Source organism: Chiloscyllium punctatum, chromosome 12 (assembly GCF_047496795.1).
Source record: "Chiloscyllium punctatum isolate Juve2018m chromosome 12, sChiPun1.3, whole genome shotgun sequence".
Classification (NCBI taxonomy): Eukaryota; Metazoa; Chordata; class Chondrichthyes; order Orectolobiformes; family Hemiscylliidae; genus Chiloscyllium; species Chiloscyllium punctatum.
Genome location: NC_092750.1, coordinates 18,502,681 through 18,525,923, shown reverse-complemented (window position 1 = coordinate 18,525,923; position 23,243 = coordinate 18,502,681). Strand labels below are relative to the sequence as shown.

The window sequence follows — 23,243 nt, the reverse complement described above, 5'->3', positions numbered from 1 at the left end:
CCAGAGAATAAATTGAGAACTGAATCAAAGAGAAGATGCAAATGAAGAGGAAACCCCTAAATACCTTGGAGAGGAACTGGAGGAAAAGGAAAACTGTGAACAAAATGTGTGGCTTTCAGCTGAAGATTAAAGAATTTTGGAAGGGGTTACAAGGGAGCTACAATCACAGCCCACGATGTGCAACATTAAACCTATGTCATTGCAGTAGGGTACTTATCTTTGAACAGATTGGTAGACAGATTATATTCACTTTCATGATAAAGTTAAACCTTTATTAATGACTGGAGAAAAAATACCTGCCCTCTACATTTCTGAGGCATTTGCCACCCACTATTCCATATCTGCCTCTTTGAATGCACAAAGTGAGCTAGGATGGTCATACTTAAGGAGATTAGCCTATTTCAGACTAATATTCAGAATATAGGAACAAGAGTAGACTGTTCAGCCCGTTGACCCTGCCTGCCATTCTGTGCAATCATAGCTGATCCATGACATCAACGCTGTCTTATTCCTTTGAGTATTTTGTAAGTTCCAATTAGATCATCTCGCATTCTTCAAAACTCTACAGAATGCAGGTACAGTTTACCCAATTTTATGTTTATGGAACCTTCCTGGGAAGAAGTCTGGTGAACTTTCATTACACTCCCTCTATTTGATACTACTTGTTGGAAATGTAGAGGGCAGGTAAGAATAGTTTCTGGTTTGGCTCAGATACTGTATAGTATTGAACAGTTCAAGTTTTGTTGCGAAATGAATACTCCAGTGAACCAGAGGGCAGAACCACATCTCATCAAGAGCTGTTAGCTTGGGGTGGGAGGGGAGGATGTGAAAACTGGAAAATTCTGTATTGGGCATGATTTTAAGCATCTTAATAACTATCTAAGAATAATAGATGGAGATTCTTAAGGTATTGTCAGGAGCTTATCTCCACCTTCTTGCAACATATTCTCTCAGCCATTTGTTTGCAGTTTAGACTGTCTTGACATCCAGCAACAGTGCAAAGTGACTTCATCAATCCAGACAGTAGATTGTAAATAGCATGTGATTAGATTAGATTTCAACCAATAATGTCTTATCCATTTGTTTTTAACAATCCATGCTCATCTCTTTACTTTCCTAGATTTCATGATACTTTGAAGTAGAGATATTTCTGCTTTATTGCGCTCTCCAAATTTGAATATTTTATAACTTGTGTAAGCAGCTATTTGACAATGATAAGATAATATTGTCATTGACTCTCAGGATATAGGGTCGAAAAAGATTTAAATCGCATGAATGGCTTAGTGTGTCATTCAAATAACTTGTAGATCTTTGAAAGAAATAAGTAACTGTGTGTCTGTTGAGATACATAAAATGCTGTTAAAGTTCAATTTATTCAGGACAGTTAATTGTTTTACATAAGAAATAAGGCAGTAATTGAATTAGATTCTGAAATTACAACTTGAGAGAATACTATCTTTGTTTTTTTAAGTATCAGGATCCTTTCTATAAATGATCCATTTTTAATAATGTACGTAGTTTAGAATTTACAGCTGTTTTGACAAGGTCAAAATTACTTAGTATAAGTTGAAAATTGCTCTTGAAGTGGATGAAAGGATAACAAAAGGAAAAGTGACATGGTGGGCAGGATCAGATGACAATCACAAATGTTATGCCAAGATATTTTCTGGTGGTTGCAAGGATACTGTATGCTTACAGCACTTTTTATTTACAAGTATGAGATGAAGAATCCATGCTGTTGGGATGTCCTTCCTTTTCAGTTCACTTTTTTTAGTATGAGATTGTTCTTAACTTAGGAACAAACAGTTCAACTTCTGTCATCATAATCATATGAACCTGTAATATTCTTGAACTTAGCAAGTTTGACTTCATTCTGGTCTGTTAAATGTTTACATTATACATACTATTTTGAAACAGTGCCAGGGTACAATATTGCATGTTATCTCTGTGTGTGTTCTGGTGTACAGCGTTCATATATTTCATTCTTTCATCTGTTTTGAAGTAAAAACAGTAAACGCTGTAAATATTCAGATCTAGCAGCACCTGTGGTGAGAGAAGCCTAGTTTACATGTCAGATCGATGACTGTTCATCAAAACTGTCACTGACCTGAAATGTTAATGGCTTCTGGCTCCCCAGAAGCAGCTAAAGGTTATGAGTTTCTTTTTCTTTTTCTGTTTTATTTCGGATTGCCAGCATCTATTTTACTGATTCATATTATGTATGCTCATTAAGCTAGCATTTATTGTGAATCCCTCACTGCACTTGAGCAGTAGTAGTGAACTGCCAGCTTGAGCCAATCATTTGGGATGTAGAGGTACACACAGTGCTGTAAGCGTGAAAATTCCAGGATTTTGACTGATCAGCACTGAAGAAACTGCAGTATAGTTATTCATTAGAATAGTGTGAGGAGAACTTGTAGATGGTGATATTCTTTGTCCTAGTAGCTGATGTTGTGGATTTGAAATGTGCTGCTTGAGGACGCTTGGTAGTTAACTGAAGTGCACTGCTGCTGCCACTATACATTAGCAGTGAAGGTAGTGAATATGGAAGGTGCTGGATGGGTGCCAATCAAGCTGACTGCTTTGTGCAAAATGGTGGCAAGCTGCTTGAGTGTTACTGAAGCTGCACCCATCTAGGCAAGTGTATCGTATTCCATCGCACTCCTGATTTGTGCCTTGTATATACACTGGGGAGTTGAGAGGTGAGTTATATGCCACAGAATTCCCAGTCTCTGATCTGTGCTTTTAGTTACATTATCTATCTAGCTGGTCCTGTACAATTTATGGTGAGTGCTAATCCCCAAGATGTTGTTAGTTGGAGAATTAATGATTTTTCCAATGTCCTTGAAGGTCAAGTGTCGATATTTAGGTTCTCTCTTGTTGGAGATACATTATACATTAACAATCTGGATGAAGGACCTGAGGGCATGGTTGCTAAGTTTGCAGATGACACAAACTAGATGGAGGAACAGGCAGTGTTGAGGAGACTTGGAGACCACAGAAGGGCTTGGGACAGTCTAGGACAGTGGGCAGAGAAGTGACAGATATAATAGTGTGGGAAAGGGTGAGGTTATGCGCTTTGGTAAGAAGAACAGAAGTATAGATTATTTTTTAAATGGGGAAAGGTTTTAGAAATCTGAAGCACAAAGAGATTTGTAAGTCTTAGTTAAGGATTCTCTCAAGTTTAGCATGCAGTTCATTTAGCAATTAGGAAAGCAAACGCAGTGTTAGCATTCATTTTGGAGGGTTAAGATACAAAAGCAGGGATATACTGCTGAGGCTCTGGTCAGACCACATTTGGAATATTATGAATAATTTTGGGTCCCATATTTAAGGAAGGATTTGCTGACTTGGGAGGGGGTCCAGAGGAGGTTTACATGTAATTCTGGGATGAAGGGCTTGTTCTGTGAGGGGCGGTTTTTAGATTAGATTTCCTACAGTATGGAAACAGACCCTTCGGCCCAACAAGTCCACACTGATCTTCCGACCCAGACCCATTCCCCTACGTTTACCCCTGACTAATGTATCTAACACTGTGGGCAATTTAGCATGGCCAATTCACCTACCCTGGTGCTGGAAGAGCACAGCAGTTCAGGCAGCATCCAAAGAGCAGCGAAATCGACGTTTCGGGCAAAAGCCATTCCTGATGAAGTGCTTTTGCCCGAAACGTCGATTTCGCTGCTCTTTGGGTGCTGCCTGAACTGCTGTGCTCTTCCAGCACCACTAATCCAGAATCTTGGTTCCAGCATCTGCAGTCATTGTTTTTACCTAATTCACCTACCCTGCACATCTTTTGTGATTGTGGGAGGAAACCGGAGAACCCGGAGGAAACCCACATAGACACTGGGAAAATGTGCAAACTCCACACAGACAGTCGCCTGAGGTGGGAATTGAACCCAGATCCCTGGTTCTGTGAGGCAGCAGTGCTAACCACTGAGCCACCGTGTCGCCGTCGGGTGAGGGCTCTGGGTTTTCTTCGGTCAGGTAGTGGTAAATCTGTGGAATTTATTACCACAGAAAGTTGTGGAGGCCAAGTCCCTAAGTGTATTTAAGACAGACAGAGATGTCTGATTAGTAAGAGGAACAAAGGTTATGAGGAGAAGGCAGAAGAATGAGGCTGAGAAACATATCAGCCATGATCAAATGGCAGAACCGACTCTGTGTGCCAAATGGCCAAATTCTGATCCTATATCTTACGGGCTTATGGAGATGGTCATTGCCTGGCATTTGTGTGGCATGAATGTTGCTTTCCAATGATTAGGCCAAGCCTGGGTGTTGCTCCCAATGAACATGAGCTGCATCAGTGTCTGAGGGGTCATGAATGGTATTGAACACTATCCACTTATCAGTGAGCGTTCCTACTTTTAACCTCCAAATGGAGGGCAGGTCATTGATGAAGCAGTCGAGCGTGGTTGGGACTAGAACTCCACCCTGAAGAATTCTTGCAGTGATGACCTGGAGCTGAGATGGCTGATCTCCAACAATTGGTGCCTGTTTAGCTGGTTTGATTCCATGCATTGAAGAGTCCTCCTGTTTTTCAGTTGTATGAGGGCTCTTGATGAAATGTAGCTTTGATGTCAGGAACACTCACTCTTACCTCACATCTGAAGTCTAGCTCTTTTATCAATGTTTGGACCAAGGCAGTAGCATGGTCAGAAGCTGAGTGGCCTTTGCAAAACCCAAACATTAGTGAGTGGTTTGTTGCTGAGTAAGTAGTGTTTGAAAAGATTGTTGATGATCCTTTCCATTACTTTGAGTGTGGATTTAGAGTGGGAATTGGTTGGTTTGGGTTTGTTTTTGATGTGTAAGATGTATGGACAATTTATCACTTTGTTGGGTAGATGTCAATGTTATAGCTGTACTGGAACAGCTTGGCTAGGCCACAGCTGGTTCAGAACATATGTTTTTGGTACAATTTCTAGAATGCTGTAAGGACCCATAAAACTTTGCATTATCTTTAACTTTTGATTGATGCTTGATATCACATGGAGCAAATTGAATTGGTTGAAGTCTGGCGTCTGTGATGGGGGGTCCTCAGGAGGTGGCTGCTATGGATTATCCACTCGACACACCTTGCCGAAGACAGATATAAATGCTTTGGTTTTGTCTTTTGCGCTGATATGTTGGTCTCCCCCATCGTTTAGCATGGGAATATTTGAGGTGTCTCAAATTTAATGGCTTGATTGCCCACCACCATTGACAACTGGATTTAGATATAATGTTTGTGGGGTTGCTTGGCCCTGTCTTTCTCTGTTTTGGCATGCAAGTAGTCCTGTATTATATTGCACCAAGTTGGCACCACATTTTTTAGCCTGTTTGGTGCTGCTTCTGACATCATATTCCTTCATTGAACCAAGGTTGATCACCCGACATGATGGTATTGTTAGAGTGGTGGATGTGCCAGGTCATGAGATTACAGATTGTGGTTGAATACAAATATCTGCAGATGACCACAGCACCTTATGGATGTCCAATTTTGAGTTGTTAAATCTATTTAAAATCTGTTCCATATAGTACAGTAGTATTCCACACAACACAATTAAGTGTATCCTCAGTGTGAAGATAGGACTTCATCTCCACAAAGATTGTGTGGTGGAGATTCTTAACGATACTGCCATGGATGCAATATCTGCACATCTGGTGAGGATAACGTCAGTTAAATTTTTTTCCTCTTGTTGGTTCCTTCACCAGTTGCTGCAGACCCAGTATAGTAGCTACATCCTTTAAGACTTGGCCAACTCAGTGGCGCAAATAAGCCATATTTGGTGATGGATATTGAAGCCCTTCACCAGAGTATGTTCTGTGATATGCTTGCTCTAAATATTGTTCAACATGGAATGCTGTTGATTTGTCAGTGGAAGGTGTTTGGTAGATTGTAATCAACAGGCTTTTTTGCCTCTCTCTGACCTGATGCCATGAGATTTCATGGGGTTCGGAGTTGATATTGTGCCAGTGTAACTCCTTCCTGACTATACACCACACTACTGCCACCTTTGGTGAGTCTGTCTGCTCGTGGGACAGACCGTACCTGAGGATGTTGATAGTGGTGGCTGGCACATTGTCTTTGTTATCTCTCATTACACAAAAACATGGACATGGATATCATGGTGTTGAAGAGTGCAATAGATATTTTTTACAACTAACAATTGTATGCAAAAATTGTATTCCTCAGGCATATAAGTATGCTAATCTTGAGCTATTAAGTTACAATATTCTGTCATGCTTCAGATCATCCCACAGTAAGATGTAGGATGAGACCTTTATACCCTCGAGCGATATGATATAGTGATGATGTCATGACCATGTCTGTTAAAGGCATACTGAAAATGAGACATAAGTGTTTAGTGTTCACTTTGTTTGATTTTTTTGTACAGTAAAAAATCTTCGAAATGTGGTGTCTTGTGGCTTCATACTTTCAGTAAGAAACTGGCATTTTGGATATTTTAAAATAGTTACCAGTCTAAATTGAAACTGTAACAGTGTGTCATCTTCCTGTACTTCCCACCCCGTCCCCCCCAACCCCTGCATCACCACCACACCGCCAGGCCCTGTGTATTTGTGCAAAACTTTTCTCTAAAACTGAAATCCCATGAAATCGGAAATGATTGAAATTTACTCTTGTTTGATATGACACTCCTCTTTTGCTGTGGGATGACTAGGAATAACATACTCTGAAGAATGTGATTTTAATAGTGATTATGTTGTGGTTGCTAAATCAGGAAGTAACAATGCTGGTTACAAACTCTGTGTTAACATAAGGTCTGTTGTCTATTGTTGCTTTATTCATGGTGAAATCATAATCGGGAAAAAATAAAACTGTCTTGATGTATCTCACCACCTGTAGCATATTCCTTGCTAAGGTAATATTACTTAAAATTAATGTCTTCCATACAGATGTGAGTACCAGGAAGTCACCACTTCTCGCACATGGCTACTTTAAAAAACTGCCCTTACTTTAGTTGGTTTTAAATATTTCCGATTTGGTCATTTTATCAAGCAGCTACATGTTGGGTGAGTTTGCCACTTTTGTGATTAAAATTTTATGGTATTGTTCCCTGGAGGAATTTTTAGGGAATTACTCAATACCAGCTCATGATTTTATGTCCACAGATACAAAATCACATGTTGGGAATGTGCAAACGTTGATATGTATTCTCCCAGCAAGAATAGTGCAGTGGAATTTTTGTTCTTGGCAATATTTAATGTGGTTTTAATGGCACCATTATTCTTGGGTTTGCCTGTACTCTCAAACTTATTTAATCCACTCAATATTATTTTACTTGGACTGTCATCAGAGACAGGAGATACTAGTCCCAATCGTGTGAATATAATTTGAAGCTAGGTTAAAAGTTAACTTCACTGTTCCATTGCCCTTCACTAATAATGTTATCTGATATAATATACTGCTTCTGATTCCATCAATTATTGACAAACTACACTGAACTTTTGCTAAGACAATCTATTACAAAGAAACATTATTTAATGTCCCCTTGCTAATAGAAGTAACCATATAAAAGTCCCACCATTCATAACAGTCACTAATGTCCAATAAACTGACATAGCATGCATTATTTACAACTCACATGGTCTAGGAAAAACATAAAATGCTTTTTCAAAAACGATGTATATTTACTGACAGCATATAAATTAGAAATTAACCTTCATAAGTAAGGCAAATTTCTGTTACCAGCAAATTTAAATTATCTGAGAAGAAAACACATTCCCTATAGGCAAATTTTTTTTCCCCTCTGATGATTGTTCATTTATTTCATCTATGGGGATAAATTCATGCTTTTAAGTGGAGAAATCAAAAGTTCTCAAGTTGTTCAATGTTTACTGTTGAACATTCCATCTTGATTTGCTGAGTTTTTCTTCCAAAACTTGACACTCAACCTGCATATGACATGAATAGGTCACTTTGTTTGACAATTCATTCCCATTTTAAATGAAGGAAAAATCCATCTGTTCATTGAGAAAATCCACTCAAAAGTGAACTTGACCACAGCACAACTTGAAACTGCTAAAATCCTTGACTACTGTCAGTTGATGTTAAGCACTTGGCCTTAAGGACTTAATCTTAGTAATTAACATCTCCATGAGTACCTCTCCCCAACAAAAATAAGTTTAATTTTTAGAATGTACTATGGCCCTTTTGAAAATAATAAACATTTCAGAGAATTACGGATAATATTGGTTTACAGTATTCATTTCACTCTTCATTTTTATACATCAAAGACTGATATTAAGGTGGCTTAAAGGTGATTATCCTTTCTAGGAAAGAGAACTAAATTATCCAGCAATTCATGCTGAATTGTATTTGGAACTGTTGTTTTGCTTATTGATAATTCAGTTTCTTCAGAATTCTGTAAGAATTGTGCTGGATTTTGCAGAGCCATAAGTACACAGAGTCATTTACAATCTCATGCAGGACCTGCTTTGGGACTCCCACTCCATTCCCAATGCTCCAAATATTTGGTGGCATAGAATAAGGGTGTAATAGGCAAGCCCCATACCCTCTACTCCCAATCTGGCTGGCATTATTATGAAAGTAGGCATCTCCTAACCCCTCACAATTTCTTCTGCAGTCAGACCAGCTGCTACATGACATGGTTAATAGACCCTTTAGAAGATTCATGAGCTGCAGTCTGGATTCACAAATCTGTTTAAAGGAAAGGTCCGAATATGTCTATTATGCCCTGTCCATATTAATTCCTATCTCCCGATCCTTCCAGGGCCCCTCTCATCCTCTAGGCTAACACATCGCACTTCAGTCCCCATTAATCCAGGAGCCACTTTGTACAGAATTACTGAATCACATAGTGGCAACATCTTAAGACATGGAACTTTGTAAAAACACCCATTCATAATTTTCTTTAAAAATGTCAGTTGCTATAACCTTGTGAGATTGTTGTTTTAAAACTAGACATTTAAAGCCTCAATAACCTAAGTTATAACCCTTTACACACAGAACAGAACAGAACATAAGAACTAGGAGCAGGAATGGGCAATTCAGCCCCTTGAGCCTGCACACTGTTTAATGCAGTCAAGGTGGCCTCAACTCCACTTTCCTGCCCATTCTCCATAACCCTGTAATCCATCTTAATTACAAATCATCTATTTCCTCAAATTTACTCAGTATCCCAGCATTCACTGCTTTGTGGGGCGGTGAATTTCAGATTCATAACCCTTTGAGAGAAGTAACTTCTCATCCCTGTTTCAAATCTGCTACTCCTTATCCTTATCAGTCCCGGAGAAGGATTGTACCCACAACGTTGATCTCTCCACCTCCTGATGCTACCTGGCTTGGTGTGTTCTTCTAGCCTTCTGCTTGCCTATCCCTTATCCTCAAACGGTGAGCTCTCATTCTAGATTGCCTCACATCCCTTTCACTGTAGAGAAATTATTGAGCTTTTGACAAAAATGATCGCAGAAAAACGGCACATTATAACATCATAAAGCTGTCAGTCTTCTCCCCAGAGACATTCTGTGTCAACAATGTTGAACCTTTCAAGGGAATGTGAGCTGTCAGCTAGTGATTAGGCTTGGCTTGTAAGTGCTGGTAGATTCTGATATTAATGGCTGAGAAGTCTAGTTGATTACTAATTTTGGATTGTAGCAGCAGTTTTTAAAATAAAAACAAAATTATGAAAGGGTACTTTCTAAGCAGTTTCATATATGCTGTTGTAACTACAGGGTGCACAGGTAAAAATATGCACAAATTATATACAAGGCAAATTAACATAAGTGCCATGAGTTGACATGAGGGTATGAGGAATGATTGGGGGTTATTTATTGATTAATATAGTGTGTGCAAAGCTACAGGGCCAAACAACAGCCTTTGTAATGGGTGGATGGAATTATTTATGTCCAGCTTCATGTTTAGTCAGTGGATGTTCCTCAGCAATGTGAGTGTTTGTTACCTGCAATGCAGCCTGAGTAAGCTTGGTGGCCCTACTGGTGCAGGGCTGTGCATAGAGGCCTTGGTCAGTCTGGAAACTGTTTAAAGAGTTCACTGCTTCAGGGGTGGGCCTGATTCCATCGTACACTTGAGCTATCCACCTCAAGAGTGGAAATCTGGTCTTTAATACATCTGCATGTATCATCAATAATCATTGCATTGAGAGCAGCAGAATGGTTTTAGTTGTATAGCTCTTTCAAACAGCTGATCCAAATAATGGACAGAATGACAGTATTATGCTGCAATGAGCCAATTATGAAAGTTTTTTGAGTAAATAAAAAAAAGAAATAAATATTAATTTAATCATATTTCCAAGTAATTTTGCTTAGTAGAGATCTTCGGAATCAGATATCTATAAAAACTTCAGTCTCCAAATATGGGATGAGAAAGCTATCAGAATCTTCTACGGGTGCATCCAGTTTTAGGATGTTGGTTTGGTTTTTGGACTGATCTGGACACATTTTTAAATCTTCTCAGCATTGTTTCTTTCTTTGTTGCTGTGAGAATGTTGCAAACTTCCACTTTTGAAACAATCTGCTAATTATTGTTATTCTCAAATTGCTGCCATGCCACATCATCTTTTTTAGCAAGAGACATTGATCGATATACACTGTAATGTTTTGCCTTTCATTGTGCTTATGAGAAGCTGGATTTTGACTGAGTGGAAGGAATTATATCTGTGATGTGCTTCCATTGACATTTACACTTTAACCCTGGTCAGGTGATCATTGTGAAGTGGACAGTCAGTCTGGGCACTGCTCTCCAGGTGTGTGCAGAAATGGCGGAACTTGCACGAACCTCCCAGCAGGCGGATTCAAGTGTAATTGTCCTTCAGGAGGATATGAGAAGCCATATTGTGAAGTGACAGCCCGATCTTTTCCACCAAAGTCGTTTGTGATGTTTCATGGCCTGCGACAAAGATTTCACATGACAATATCCCTGTCGTGAGTATTATGTACACTCTGTGCTTTTTCTGCTGAGAAACTGGTTATGCTGAAGTGAAATGCAGTAGTCAAAAATGCTTGCGGTTGTATGGGGAACTTTCCATTTATTAATTATTCCAGTGTACCTTAAAAATGCTTTATCAAAATTCTCCTTGGGATTAATTCTAATGGAAGTGAGGATGGAGTCTTTCAGAAACAATCAATTTGGAAGCTGCAATATTATGTTACTCATGGAGCATGTTTCTACTGTGAGATTTGGCAGGTTTTTGCTACTCAGGTAATCATGTTCGCTAAAGTCATGTCTACAAATTTAAATGAAGTGGATGTTTGTAGGAGCAACTGGTTTATTCTCCGGATGAGTGAGGTGCCTCCAGATTTGCTGAGGTTGACTTGGATGCTGAGAAAGTGAGCATGTTCAAAATGCAGCCTTATAAATACTCCATCTGTGAGAGCTTCTGATTTTTGGATACAAGTATTATATAGGGTGGCCCTGTAATTTACTGGAGAGTGGGCTTTGTGGTTTACTTTGACCTGATGGTAGGTGTCAATAGGAATTGAGCTTTGGCTAGTGGAGTGAGCAAATTTTACTGATTGAAGTAAGATTGATGGCTGAAATTGAAGTTGGAATTTACAGACAGAAGTAGAAGCAGAGAGATTCAGTGATTGGGATGGGAAATCTGGAATTGCTAATTCTTGTGGAGCAGGGGTGGACTACCAGGTTGCTGTTAAGAATCTTTTAATAAATTTGTACAGGCACATTTATATAAGCCTCCAAGGGAAAAAAATAACCCAATAGACATGCATTGAATGTGATTGAGATATATGAGGTGACTTTGCAGTTCCAGAGAATGTGCACCTGTTGAGTTTGCCAGTAAAAAGATTGATGGGGAGTAAAGATCTATCTGTTTATTCAGTATGGTCAGTAGAATCACCTTCTGCTATGCCACAATTGATAGAATATTGACCGAAGTAAGTGGTAGCCTTTAATTTGCAGTTGTTTGACATAGAATTCTATTGAAAACTGGAACAAAATAGATTTAATTTTCATTTACGGTTGCAAGTGGCCTACTGGAACTAATTCAGATCGACCAGTGAAATTGCAGCATTATCGTGCCAACATTGAGCAAACCAAGTTTATTTCACAGGAATTGATTTGTCACACTTGTCAATTCACCCAACAGTAGGTGTTGAGGAGCGAGCACACAGTAGGTTAATATTATTTTGAAAGTGTTTGATTAAATCTGTATTTAAATGACATGAAAAAGGTTTTTTTGTCATTATCTTTACGTGCTGTTGTGTTATGCAGAAGTTGGGCAGGAGTCTTATTGGGTGCCAATCAAATATTTAGCATAGAGACATAAAACGAGGGATTTACAAAATCAAATATATTAAAGGTCACATCACAATCCTACTAGAAATGCTAAGTTAACTGATGGAGAGGGAAGGAAGAAAGCTGCTATGTTTAATATTTATAAAGTGTAAAGCTTTTCTACCTCCATCACTTGGGAGTAAACCAATTTAATGTGCAAGTCTTTCAGGTTTTGTGAATAGCAAAAAATTGCATTTTTCTTCTTTTTGGCTAATAGGATAAATTAGAGAGCATGATGCTAAGCATAAGTCCTGTTATTTAAAAATGTATCGATTGTGACATTTGGTCCCAAAGGATCTAAAATGCCAATGCTCGTATGTAAAAGCTAGCTGCTACCAGAATAAAACAAATGAGACCTTTTCATAATCTGAATCACAGCAGAAACATTCTGGTTTCTACAGGAATAAAGTTGTCCCATCAAAATCCTGAAAAAGGAACCTGGTATGATTACAACCAGAGAAACTAGAGCAAAGAAACACCATATGGTGTTACTGTTGCATTATGTTGCATGAGTGAATTTTTGCATGAGTAACACCATGCAGTTTGCTTAGAGATGGTTTGGAAGATTGAAGGAGTGAACATCTAAAATTACTTCTAAGACTGTGTGTAACAGTTGGTAGGTGGATTTTTAAGTCTGGGACCTGGACATGACTTGACGGCAGGCTGCCCTATTCTGAAATGCATTTGGACCTTCATCTGAGCATGATTACACGAGCCCAAAGTAAAGAATTGTTTCCACCTTGCGTTAGTAGGTCCTTTGACTCAGTGACACATTTGGATGGCTGTAATGAGAAATGGAAAGTGAATGTTCCTTGAGGCTCCGTCATGCGACATCAGCTTTTTATGATGCATATCAATGACTTGGATAAATAGGATGAAGTTATGTATCCAACTTTGAGGGTGACATGAATTAGAAGGTACAGTTAATTGTGAAAATCTAATAAGGTATAACAGACATCGAATAAATGAGTGGTCAAAAGCTGTAGCAAATAAACTTAAGCGTGGAAGATATGAGTTTACCCATTTAGGATCAAGAAAACTATGGAAGTGCAAAGGGAGTTGGATATCCAATTATATGCCACAGTACAAAAGCAATCAAAAAGATTAGTATAATGTTGATCTTTATCACATTGGGCTGATACACCAAGGGAGGAAGTTATTCTTTAGTAGTTGTACGAATCCCTGGGTCACATCCTATCTAGAGAACCGTGATCTATTCTGTATGCTGCATCTCGGGGAGAATGCCCCTATATTTAAATGATGAAGGGGTCATTTCATACAGTTCTTTAAAAATGAAACATCGATTCAATAGAATAGTTCTGGAGTGCAAAATCTTATAGGGGCTCGAGCTATAGCAAAATCGGATGATAAGTCTGACGAGACATATTGACATTGGTACTATCTTGCCCCAGATTTTATACTTTGAAGATTGATGACTGCACAATTAAGCAAGATTATAGCTTGTTAAATGCCTTATTCGTGGCCTGTCTCTTTATCTTTATTCAGCTTTTGAGCTTATTAAATAGACTGAATAAGCTAGATATCGAAAAATCTCGACATGGAAACCAGACTAGATAGCTGGTGAATTCAGCTTGCCACCTGCTACAGAGAACCTCCATGTTGTATATTATGCTCTACCATCTCAGGGTATGCTCCATGGGCATCAGTCACACAAACCCCAAGTGCATGCATAAAGGCACCCAGCATGTACCAGGCTCTAAGAACCCTCATGGCACAAGCTCAGTCCACTTACAGGACACTTCTGCATCTTTGGATGTACAAAAATAATCATTGTAACATTGCAATAAGGATGCTGTGCATTCATGGACAGGAGCAGGCTGCATCTGTGGGGTCTTTGCTTATTGTCATAGTGCACACTCATTCTGAGCCTACTTGGGTACTTACAGTAACCCTTCTTAAACTACCTTGCCCTGCCATTGTGTTTTGCCCCCTCGCACAAAAATATCAGGTTCAGTGCTGACACACAAACAGGAAGCTTGTCATAGTTGCCAGCAGGCCTTAGTCAAGTAAAGGAGTGCCAGGAACTAGAAAATAGGAGCAGGAATAGGCTATTCAGCCCTTTTGTGCCAGTTCTGCCATTCATTGTGATCATGGTTAATGATCCAATTCAGTACCCTAGTCATGGTTTCACCCCATACTCTTTGATCACTTTAATCCTATGAACTATATTTTCTCAGGCATCAATGTTTTGGCCTGAAGCTCTTTCTGTGGCTGAGAATGGTAATGTAGATTATAGTGACAGGATTTTAGCCTACATAGGAATGCCCCAATGGATTTTTACTACACCGCCTTAAACAGTAGGCCACAACTACAGAAACTCTCTGACATCAGTAAGTCAAGGACAGCCCTTGGATGAGGAGCTGGTTGTCACATAGCCCACTGTTCATCTTATCCACCGTTTTGGCATGTTGTTCTGGGAATGACACATGGTAAAGTAGGGATAGAATAAGGTACAAGGGACGGTATGGGCAGGCAGTTAAAGAAATGAGGCTCAAGTGAGGACTGCAGATGCTGGAGATCAGAGTCAAGATTAGAGTGGTGCTGGAAAAGCACAGCAGGTCAGGGAGCATCCAAGGAGCAGGAATATCCAAGTTTGACTAAGGTATGGCAAGAAATCTTACTGGGCCTTGCTGTGAAAATCCTTCTTAAAAAACCTGATATAATTTGTACTTGGCCAACAAAGATGCAAATTGCAGCCCGCAAAGAAAGTATTTACTCTGGGTGGAGGAGTTCAGACCATTAAACAGTGCAGTGCAGTTCTATATTTCTGTCTTTTCCGAAGAGGTTGTGCATGCTGGGTGGATTGAAGTTTTCAGCTTGCACTTGAATAAAATAAAGGTGAGTTACAACATGACTGAATGTTCGAAACCTCAATAAGCTGCCCATATTCTTATCTGTGTAAATGCTTTCTGATCCAAACTTTGTCTGCCACCTTATGTTGTCACTTTACCACCAGCCCTTGATGCATTGAATTCCAAATTTGCACCTTTAATTATAATGCTTCCTGTTCTTGCATCTCTCAGCCCTGGCCATTTGAAGTTGGATTTGTGTGCAAAGTCCCTTTTTTTCAGTTTCACCCTGTTTTCACCCACTTTGCTGCCCTCTCTGGAACCCTCTAACTCTATCCATTTGTTACTCTTCTCTGTGCATTTAAAAGCCTCCCCAAAAGCTGCTTATGCCTTTGCTTATGCAAGTGCACATTTACGAACACTGTTATTACTCAAATCCTGCCTCTTCCCTGAAGTGCTATCAAGGACACTTAATCCATGAAAGGTGTTATACTGAGTGAGTTACTATCCTTAGTCAAGTGACGTTTTCCATTTAATTATTAAATGGTAATTCTTCTCTTTTACATAGATTTCATTTCTGATCCATTATTGCCAAAACGTCCCATTGATCATTCAAGCTACTTCCAATCCTTTGGAGCTTAATTTTATTATAATGAGTGATAGCTAAATCCGTCTTTTACTGGTAATGAGAAGCTATTTTGTTTCTGAATTTCTTTTTAATAGGCAACATTTTTTTCTACCTTTCCAGTCAACATATTCATGTTCTTCATCAATTTTCCCAATATTGTCAGAGTTGAGCCAAATTAACTGAATTAGTCAGTACTGCTGGGCTTCCTCAAGCAGAGATAGTGAATAGTACTGCCAAATGCTTTCTTATTTGATGTAATAGTTTAGCTTTTCAGCATTTCTTACTGTTGTCTGGTATTTGGCAGTTGTATTGATATCATCCATGGCATTCTAAAGTTGTAGTAGGTAGCATAACAGCAGCAGATCAGCTGTAGCATGGACTGAATATTTTACAAATTTTACCTTCATGGCTGGTAACAACACAATAAGTGGTAGAAATAAAAGATATAACTGGAAGGTCTGACATCAACACCAACCCATCTAGTTTTAGCAAGTGATGTTTGTTCTGAATGTATTTGGGGTACATGCTGCCCCTTTAATAGAGAAGGTCAGATGACCCAGGGTGTGTGTATTGGGGGGGGGGGGGGGGCGTTAGGGGTGGATGTTTGGGCAACAGGCCAGGTCCAACTGTGTAGCTGTAAGGATGTATAATAATAATAAGGATGTAAAAGATTTTTGTAGCCCTATCTTGTGGTTTTTTTAATATAACATACTTAGACCCAAACAATAATAGATTGTTGTTCAACTAATGTTTAATGCCAGCGTTGAGAGACATTTACATTGAGTGGCTTCCTGAAAAACCTTATTGTTATTATTGTCAACTGAACAATTCCGGATATGCTAGGTACCCTCAAACATATTTGATTCTGCAGTAAAAGTGCCAAAGCTATTGTAAAATTGGAATGAATTGGATTTTCAAGTGCAGATGTGGTGTTGCTTGGTTGAGGCATCGTTTTGCTTGTTCAAGATGTTTTACATCTTGAATGGCTGTTTATTTTGGTTGAACAAGTTTTAGTGATTTGTATAATTTACTACATGCCTATTGATATTCAGTAAATGAGGGAGGGGAAAAATTTTGATATAAATAAATAGTGTTGTTTGTTTGGCAATCAGAAGTATGAGGTACAAAACACCTTAATGTAATCCATACAATCCACAAAATTTTAGCAGATTATAAAAGCCCTCATGAAGGTGCAATCTATATATACATATATCTGATATATTTAATCTTTTTCCCTGGACTACTAAATAAACGCTAATATAATCATAAAAATTTAAATACAAAAAGAGGCCATGCAACAACATGCAGGAGAGCCAATTGTCCAATTTGTCACCACCTTAAAGAGATTAGTGGAACATTGAATTTGGCGGGTTCCTCTAGTCTGCCTTGCGGGACTAGTTGGTTTGTGGCATCCAACATTAAGATATTCAAAGGAAGCTACTAATAGAGAGAACTGAATTCCAAGGAAGCTTTCAAAATTGCTACCTCAATGGATTCGGTAGCCAGCAAAGCAACAGTTGGATGTCACTGCTCAGATAACACTGCATAAAGTAGCAGAAACTCAGCAGAATGTCATCGATGTGGCAAGCTTGGTCACAAGAAGTCAACGTGTTGAACTCGAGCCTAGTGCCAAAAATATGAGTGAGTGGACCACATTGCTGAAATTCCCAGTTACAACCTAAACAAGGGGAAGCCAAAAGAAACAATCCTGAGGACAAGGCATAAGATTCATACTGCCAATCAGGAACAGGAAGTAGACAGGGAGTCAGCTGGGACTGCAGAAAAAGCAGAAGGCCCAGAGTCAGCAGAGTTTCAGTTAAATACTCCGTCAGTACTGGGTGAATTTGATTGGGGTTCCCCCCAAATTAGAAAGAAAATCACAGTAAAGGTGGAAGTCGATATGGGCACAGCAATCTCTCTGATTCCTGAATCACCTGGAGTAATTAAGGGCACTACCATTGAAGCCTGCCAAGATTACATTATGGACCTACACAGAAGAAGTGGTGCCACTGAAGGGCTGTGCACTGGTGAAAGGACAGTTACGGGGCAAGTGTGTGGAATTGCCACTATACATAGTGAAAGGTGACTACCCTGCATTATTCCGACGCTCATGGTTACATTTATTAAGGTTGAATTGGGGCGTGATTAATAGGCTGGCAGACTCAAACATGACTTTGCAAGAGATCAGGACAAGTAAAAATATGTCTTCCAGGGTGAAGTGAATGGAGTCTAAATTAAAATACAGCTGAAGCCAGAGGCTCGTCCAAGGAGTCTGAAGGCATGTCCGGTACTGTATGCCATCTGGTCTAAAGTGGAGATGGAACTGGCATGGCTGTGAATCTTGGAGCATTGGAACTAGTGACCACCATTGGATCTCTCCAGTCATTCCAATTTTAAGAGCAGATGGCGTGGTGAAGATTTGTCATCACTTTAAGGTCACAGTCAACTCAGCTCTGGGTTTGATCAATGCCCACTTCCACTTATAGAAGACTTATTCAGTGGACTGGCAGGGTAAAGGAAATTCTCAAAACTAGATCTGCTGCAAACCTACTTACTACAGATTGGGGGTCATGGAAGAGTCTCAGCCACTACTGATGATAGTTACAGGTGATGTTCCTGCAACAAGCGACTTCCTTTTGGTATCAAGTCAATGCCAGTACTATTTCAGAGAGCCATGAAGCAGATTTTGAGTGGGTTGGCAGAAGTCCAGTGTTGTGTGGATGATATTTTGGTCACTGGCTCCATCAAAGAGGAGCATTTGAGGAACCTTAAGGAAACCCTAAAGAGGTTGCAGGAGAACGGCCTACAAGTGAACAGGGGAAAATGAGAGTTGTTTAGAGATTCCATTGAATACCTTGGTTATTTAATTCATGGCGAGAGATGACACAAGGCACCCAAGAAGATGCAGCTGTCACGAAGGCCTCTGGACCAGAGAATGAGTCTCAACTGAGACCGTTCTTGAGACTTGTCAGTTAGTATTGCAACTTCGTTTCTGATCTGGAAACCACACTAAAACCCTCACATTAGTTGCTAGGAAAAGGACGGATGTGGAAGTGGATCCCAGGACATAAGGAAGCTTACCAGGAGGTGAATCAAGCCTTATACAGGGGAATCCTGATCATCCGAACGAGATGAGTGGGCACTATTCAGTTTGGATAATTGATTATTCGGTTATTCAATTCAATACCTTTCCTCTGGGGCTTGGAGTTTTCAATTAAGTCTGCTCCCTGTTCAAACTAGGCAGCAGCACATTGCATGTGAGTCTCCGCCTGCCCCCCCCAACCCTGTCCAATACCGCCCCCGCCACCCACCCCTCCAAACCCCATCCAACACCGCACCGCGCCCACCCCCCAAACCCCGTCCAACTCCGCGCCCTTGCCTGACCCCCCCAAACCCTGCCCCAAACCCCATCCAACACTGCACCTCACCACCCCACTCACCCCCAATCCCATCCAACACTGCTGCCCACCTGCCCTGCTGTCCGCCCCCAGCACCGCCCTCCAAAGTGACTGAAGGAGCTGCACAAAATGGCTTCTGCATTGTTAAATTGCATTGAACCAGACAGAAACAAGAAACTCTAGACTGATGTAGATCCGATTTAATTGCAGAAGTACCTGTTTAACCTTAAGCCACAAGGCAGGGCAAATACGATTCTAAGACCAGGTTATTTAAAAGAAATCGTGATAGGCTAAGGCAAAAATGCATGAGGGCTTGTCCGATTTGATTGGTTGTTACTATGCGATCAATCTCCATGTCTGACTATGAACAATGTATATAAGCCTTATGCAAACTCTGTAAGCTGTCAGATTCTTTCGGTGGTCTAGGAATACTCATATTACTGGGCTGATCAGAGTCTACCGACCCAGCCGTATCGAAGAATAAACTATTGCTTGTGTGATTGACAAAGAGTCCTTTACAGGTGTGTTTATTGACCGATCGCTGAACCAAGAGACCCCCACCAGGGTTTCAAATCTTCATTGTGGTGATTGATTACATGCTTGTTACTTCTGTGAGACCCAACACAGTGATTTTCAAAGAAAATTAGGGTGTGCACTTGACTGAAATTGTCCTTCATTGGCAAAAAAAAACAGGGGAATGGGAATGACTGGCCAGACAGCCAAAATGAGTTCAATGGGATGAGTGGTCGTAATGATTTTCTTAATTTTAAAATTAATTTAACTTTAGTCAATCTATGAACTGAAGAGCATTGGCATTTTGGCTAGTCTACACTGTATGTGTTTGCAAATTACAAATTTACAAAAGAAAAAGTATGAAGTTTACCGGCCTTTCCCAATGTGGAAGGAGGATGAACATAGAACATAGAAGAATACAGCGCAGTACAGGCCCTTCGGCCCTCGATGTTGCGCCGATCAAAGCCCACCTAACCTACACTAACCCACTATCCTCCATATACCTATCCAATGCCCGCTTAAATACCCATAAAGAGGGAGAGTCCACTACTGCTACTGGCAGGGCATTCCATGAACTTACGACTCACTGAGTGAAGAACCTACCCCTAACATCAGTCCTATATCTACCCCCCCTTAATTTAAAGCTATGCCCTCTTGGTGCAGTTTCTTTTTCTCCTTTAGTCCTGGTGGAAAAAGAATCGATCAGTGAGTTCAAGTGAAAATTGGAAAGGCACTTGAGGGAAATAAACTTGTCAGGTTACGGGGTGAGGTAGAATGAAGGAATTTTCTCTTCACAGAGTTGGTATGACCTCATTGGATCAAGTGACTTTCTACTGTCAAGATCCTAAATCCATTTTTACTTGACATGTGATTTGCTATAGATGTAGCTGCCAGCAATATATTTCAGCTTATGAAACGAATTATAAAGCAAGCACTCGTGCAAAAGTGAAGTACTGCAAATGGTAAAATGAAAACAGAAAATGCTGGAAATACTCAGCAGAATCTCAGCAACCTGAAGTTCTCAATCTGTTTCTCTGTACAACTGCTGCTTGAACTGCTAGTATTTTTAGCATTTCTACTTTTATATTATACAAATATTCTTCAAATTTTGTATTTACATTTATACTGATGATGAAACAAAGTCTGTCTTGGTAAAACTAAAAACTAAGTGAAAGGAGGGAAAGATACATGCAATGTAATTGCAGAATATTACCCGATAAAACAATGGATCATGTAATTAGCCTTCTAAGCTCCTAAAAACTAGTTTAAACCATTTATGTGTAAAATTAAATTGTCAGCTTTTCTGTATAAAGAAAAGTAATTTTTGATGCGCCTCCTGTAATTTGATAACCGTAATGAAGATAGCTTCATTAATTCCTTTGTTTTGAAGAAAATGCATGCTTATATTTTTGTGTGGTTTGTACATAGAGATATATGTCAACTAAAGCAACGGCTCCAATAGCGTGGAAAAAGGGAGGCATTGTGAGGATGCTCACTTTGCCATGTTTTGGTTGGAAGAGTACTTGTTCTAATTATATGTTACAGTTGCAGTGAAGTCTTTCTTGATGCAGTCTGGCATGTGAAAGGAAAGGACGGTTGGTAAGCAGATTTCAGTTTGCAAAGGGCATAGTCATGCACGGAGGCTGTATTCTTGAAATGTTTGCATCAGTTTTATGTTATGTTTTTGCTGCATTGAGTGTGAATGAGAAGGAGGATGAAGTTGTCCATCATATGGTTCCCACTATTTCCTCTCCGAATGAGAGCTGAGAAATAGAGTAGGCCCCAGCCTGGAGTGGCTCTCCCTCACATGCTACCTATTTAGGTTGGCGTCACTGTTTGGGGACAGCTCATCTCAAAAATCCTTTGGTTGGAGTTGCTTGAGTGAGCCAACAAGATCAGGAGGAAGAGGGCCTGATACTGCTTTTTCAACCGGTTGAACAGAAGTCTTTAGTCTGGCTTCCTGTAAAGGTTAGATAACTTATTGTCTGTATGATGTTCGTGTTTTTATTTGCAAATTTAATTACTATATTTGGGAAATAGTCTTTTGGCAGACGTTGTTTTAATATAACATAATGTAGTGTCTTTTTATGATATGACATGGTGCATTTTTCAAAAAGCAAGTTAAAATAATCTGATAATTGGAGTAGCAATAAAAATGGATCTGCTAGTTCATGTACCAACATTGATATACATTCTAGCCATTAAGTGGGAAGATTGATCGTAACAAAGTTAAAAAAAATTAGTATTTATCAGCACGACTTTAATAATTGTTGAACAGTTAGTTGTGCCAAGCAAAAATTGACTTTTCAGCAGTAGATTCAAAGCTGTATAGCAGTCTACAAGACATTTGATGAGAATGTAATGAAGTAGCTCCCACATAATCCACAATCCAAAGATATGCAGGTTAGGTGAATTGGCCATGCTAAATTGCCCATAACATTCAGGGATGGCTAGGCTAGGTGCATTACTCAGAGGTAAATATAGAGTATTAGGGTAGGGGAGTGAATTGACATGGATTTGTTGGGCCAAATGGCCTGTTTCCACACTGTAGGGATTCTATAACCTGGATATTTGTAGCTGTGTCAAACTTGTTGAGTTTGACATCATTCAGATTAAGGAGATTCCTTGATCTGCACTTTATCCAATATTTAAAGCATCTAACACTAGTGGTGATGGTAGAGGCAGGATGTGCTGCAAGAAGTGTCTAAGCCTTTTTTGGCAGCACTTCTCAATCTTGTCAACTCCATCAAGCAGGAAGATAACAGGCAACATTATCACCTCTGTGGTTCTTCACCAACCATTCTGACTTGAATGTAAATTGCTAGTCCTTTATTGGTGCTGGAGTAAATCTTGAAACTTCTAATCTATCTACCATTATGTAAGCACATAGTTGTAGCAACTCAAAAAGAATGTTCACTACTTCCTTTTGAAAGACAGCTAGAAGCAGATCATAATTGTCAGATTACCATAGACAGCTACGTCCCAGAAATGAATAATTTAAAACAAAATGTCTGCAATTCTAAACTCTGTGATTATACCTGCACTGGGAGAAAGTGAGAACTGGAGATCAGAGTCGAAAGGTGGTGCTGGAAAAGCACAGCTAGTCAGGCAGCATCCAAGGAGCAGGAGAGTGGACGTTTTGGGCATAAGCTCTTCATCAGGAATGTGGGGGGTGGGAATGGGGCTGAGAGACCTTGCTGGGGGTAAGGTAGCTGGAGAGGCGTTAGGTGGCTGCAGGTGTGGGTGTGATGGTGATAGGTCAGAGCAGAGGCTGGAACGGATAGGTGGGAAGGAAGATGGATGGGTGGGACAGTTCAAGAGGGTGATGCTGAGTTGGGGGGTTGGATCTGGGGTGAGGTGGGAGGAGTGAAGATCAGAAAACTGGTGAAAGCAACATTGATTTTGTGTGGTTGGAGGATCCCAAGGCAGAAGGTGTGCCATACTTCCTCTTGACATTGGGTGGCTAGGATTTAGCGGTGGAGGGTGTCCAGGACTGACTTGTCCTTGGCGGAGTGGGAGACGGAGTTGAAGTGGTTGGCCACAGAACGGTGGGGTTGTTTGGTCCGTGTTCCGGAGATCTTCTCCTGAAATATTCCATGAGCTGGTGTCTTGTCTCCCAGATG

The 23,243-nt window shown here is 40.0% G+C and overlaps 1 protein-coding gene across 5 annotated transcripts in view; it reads left to right on the top strand.

Moving 5' to 3' along the window:
• Nucleotides 1-23,243, top strand: part of LOC140483641 (cadherin EGF LAG seven-pass G-type receptor 3-like) — a 253,976-nt gene that overhangs the window by 50,070 nt on the left and 180,663 nt on the right. For all 5 annotated transcript variants that reach the window (XM_072581951.1, XM_072581949.1, XM_072581950.1 and 2 more), the window contains one exon: nt 10,680-10,902. In XM_072581951.1, coding sequence (XP_072438052.1) covers nt 10,680-10,902 — 223 coding nt within the window. The remainder of the gene's footprint in view (nt 1-10,679; nt 10,903-23,243) is intronic.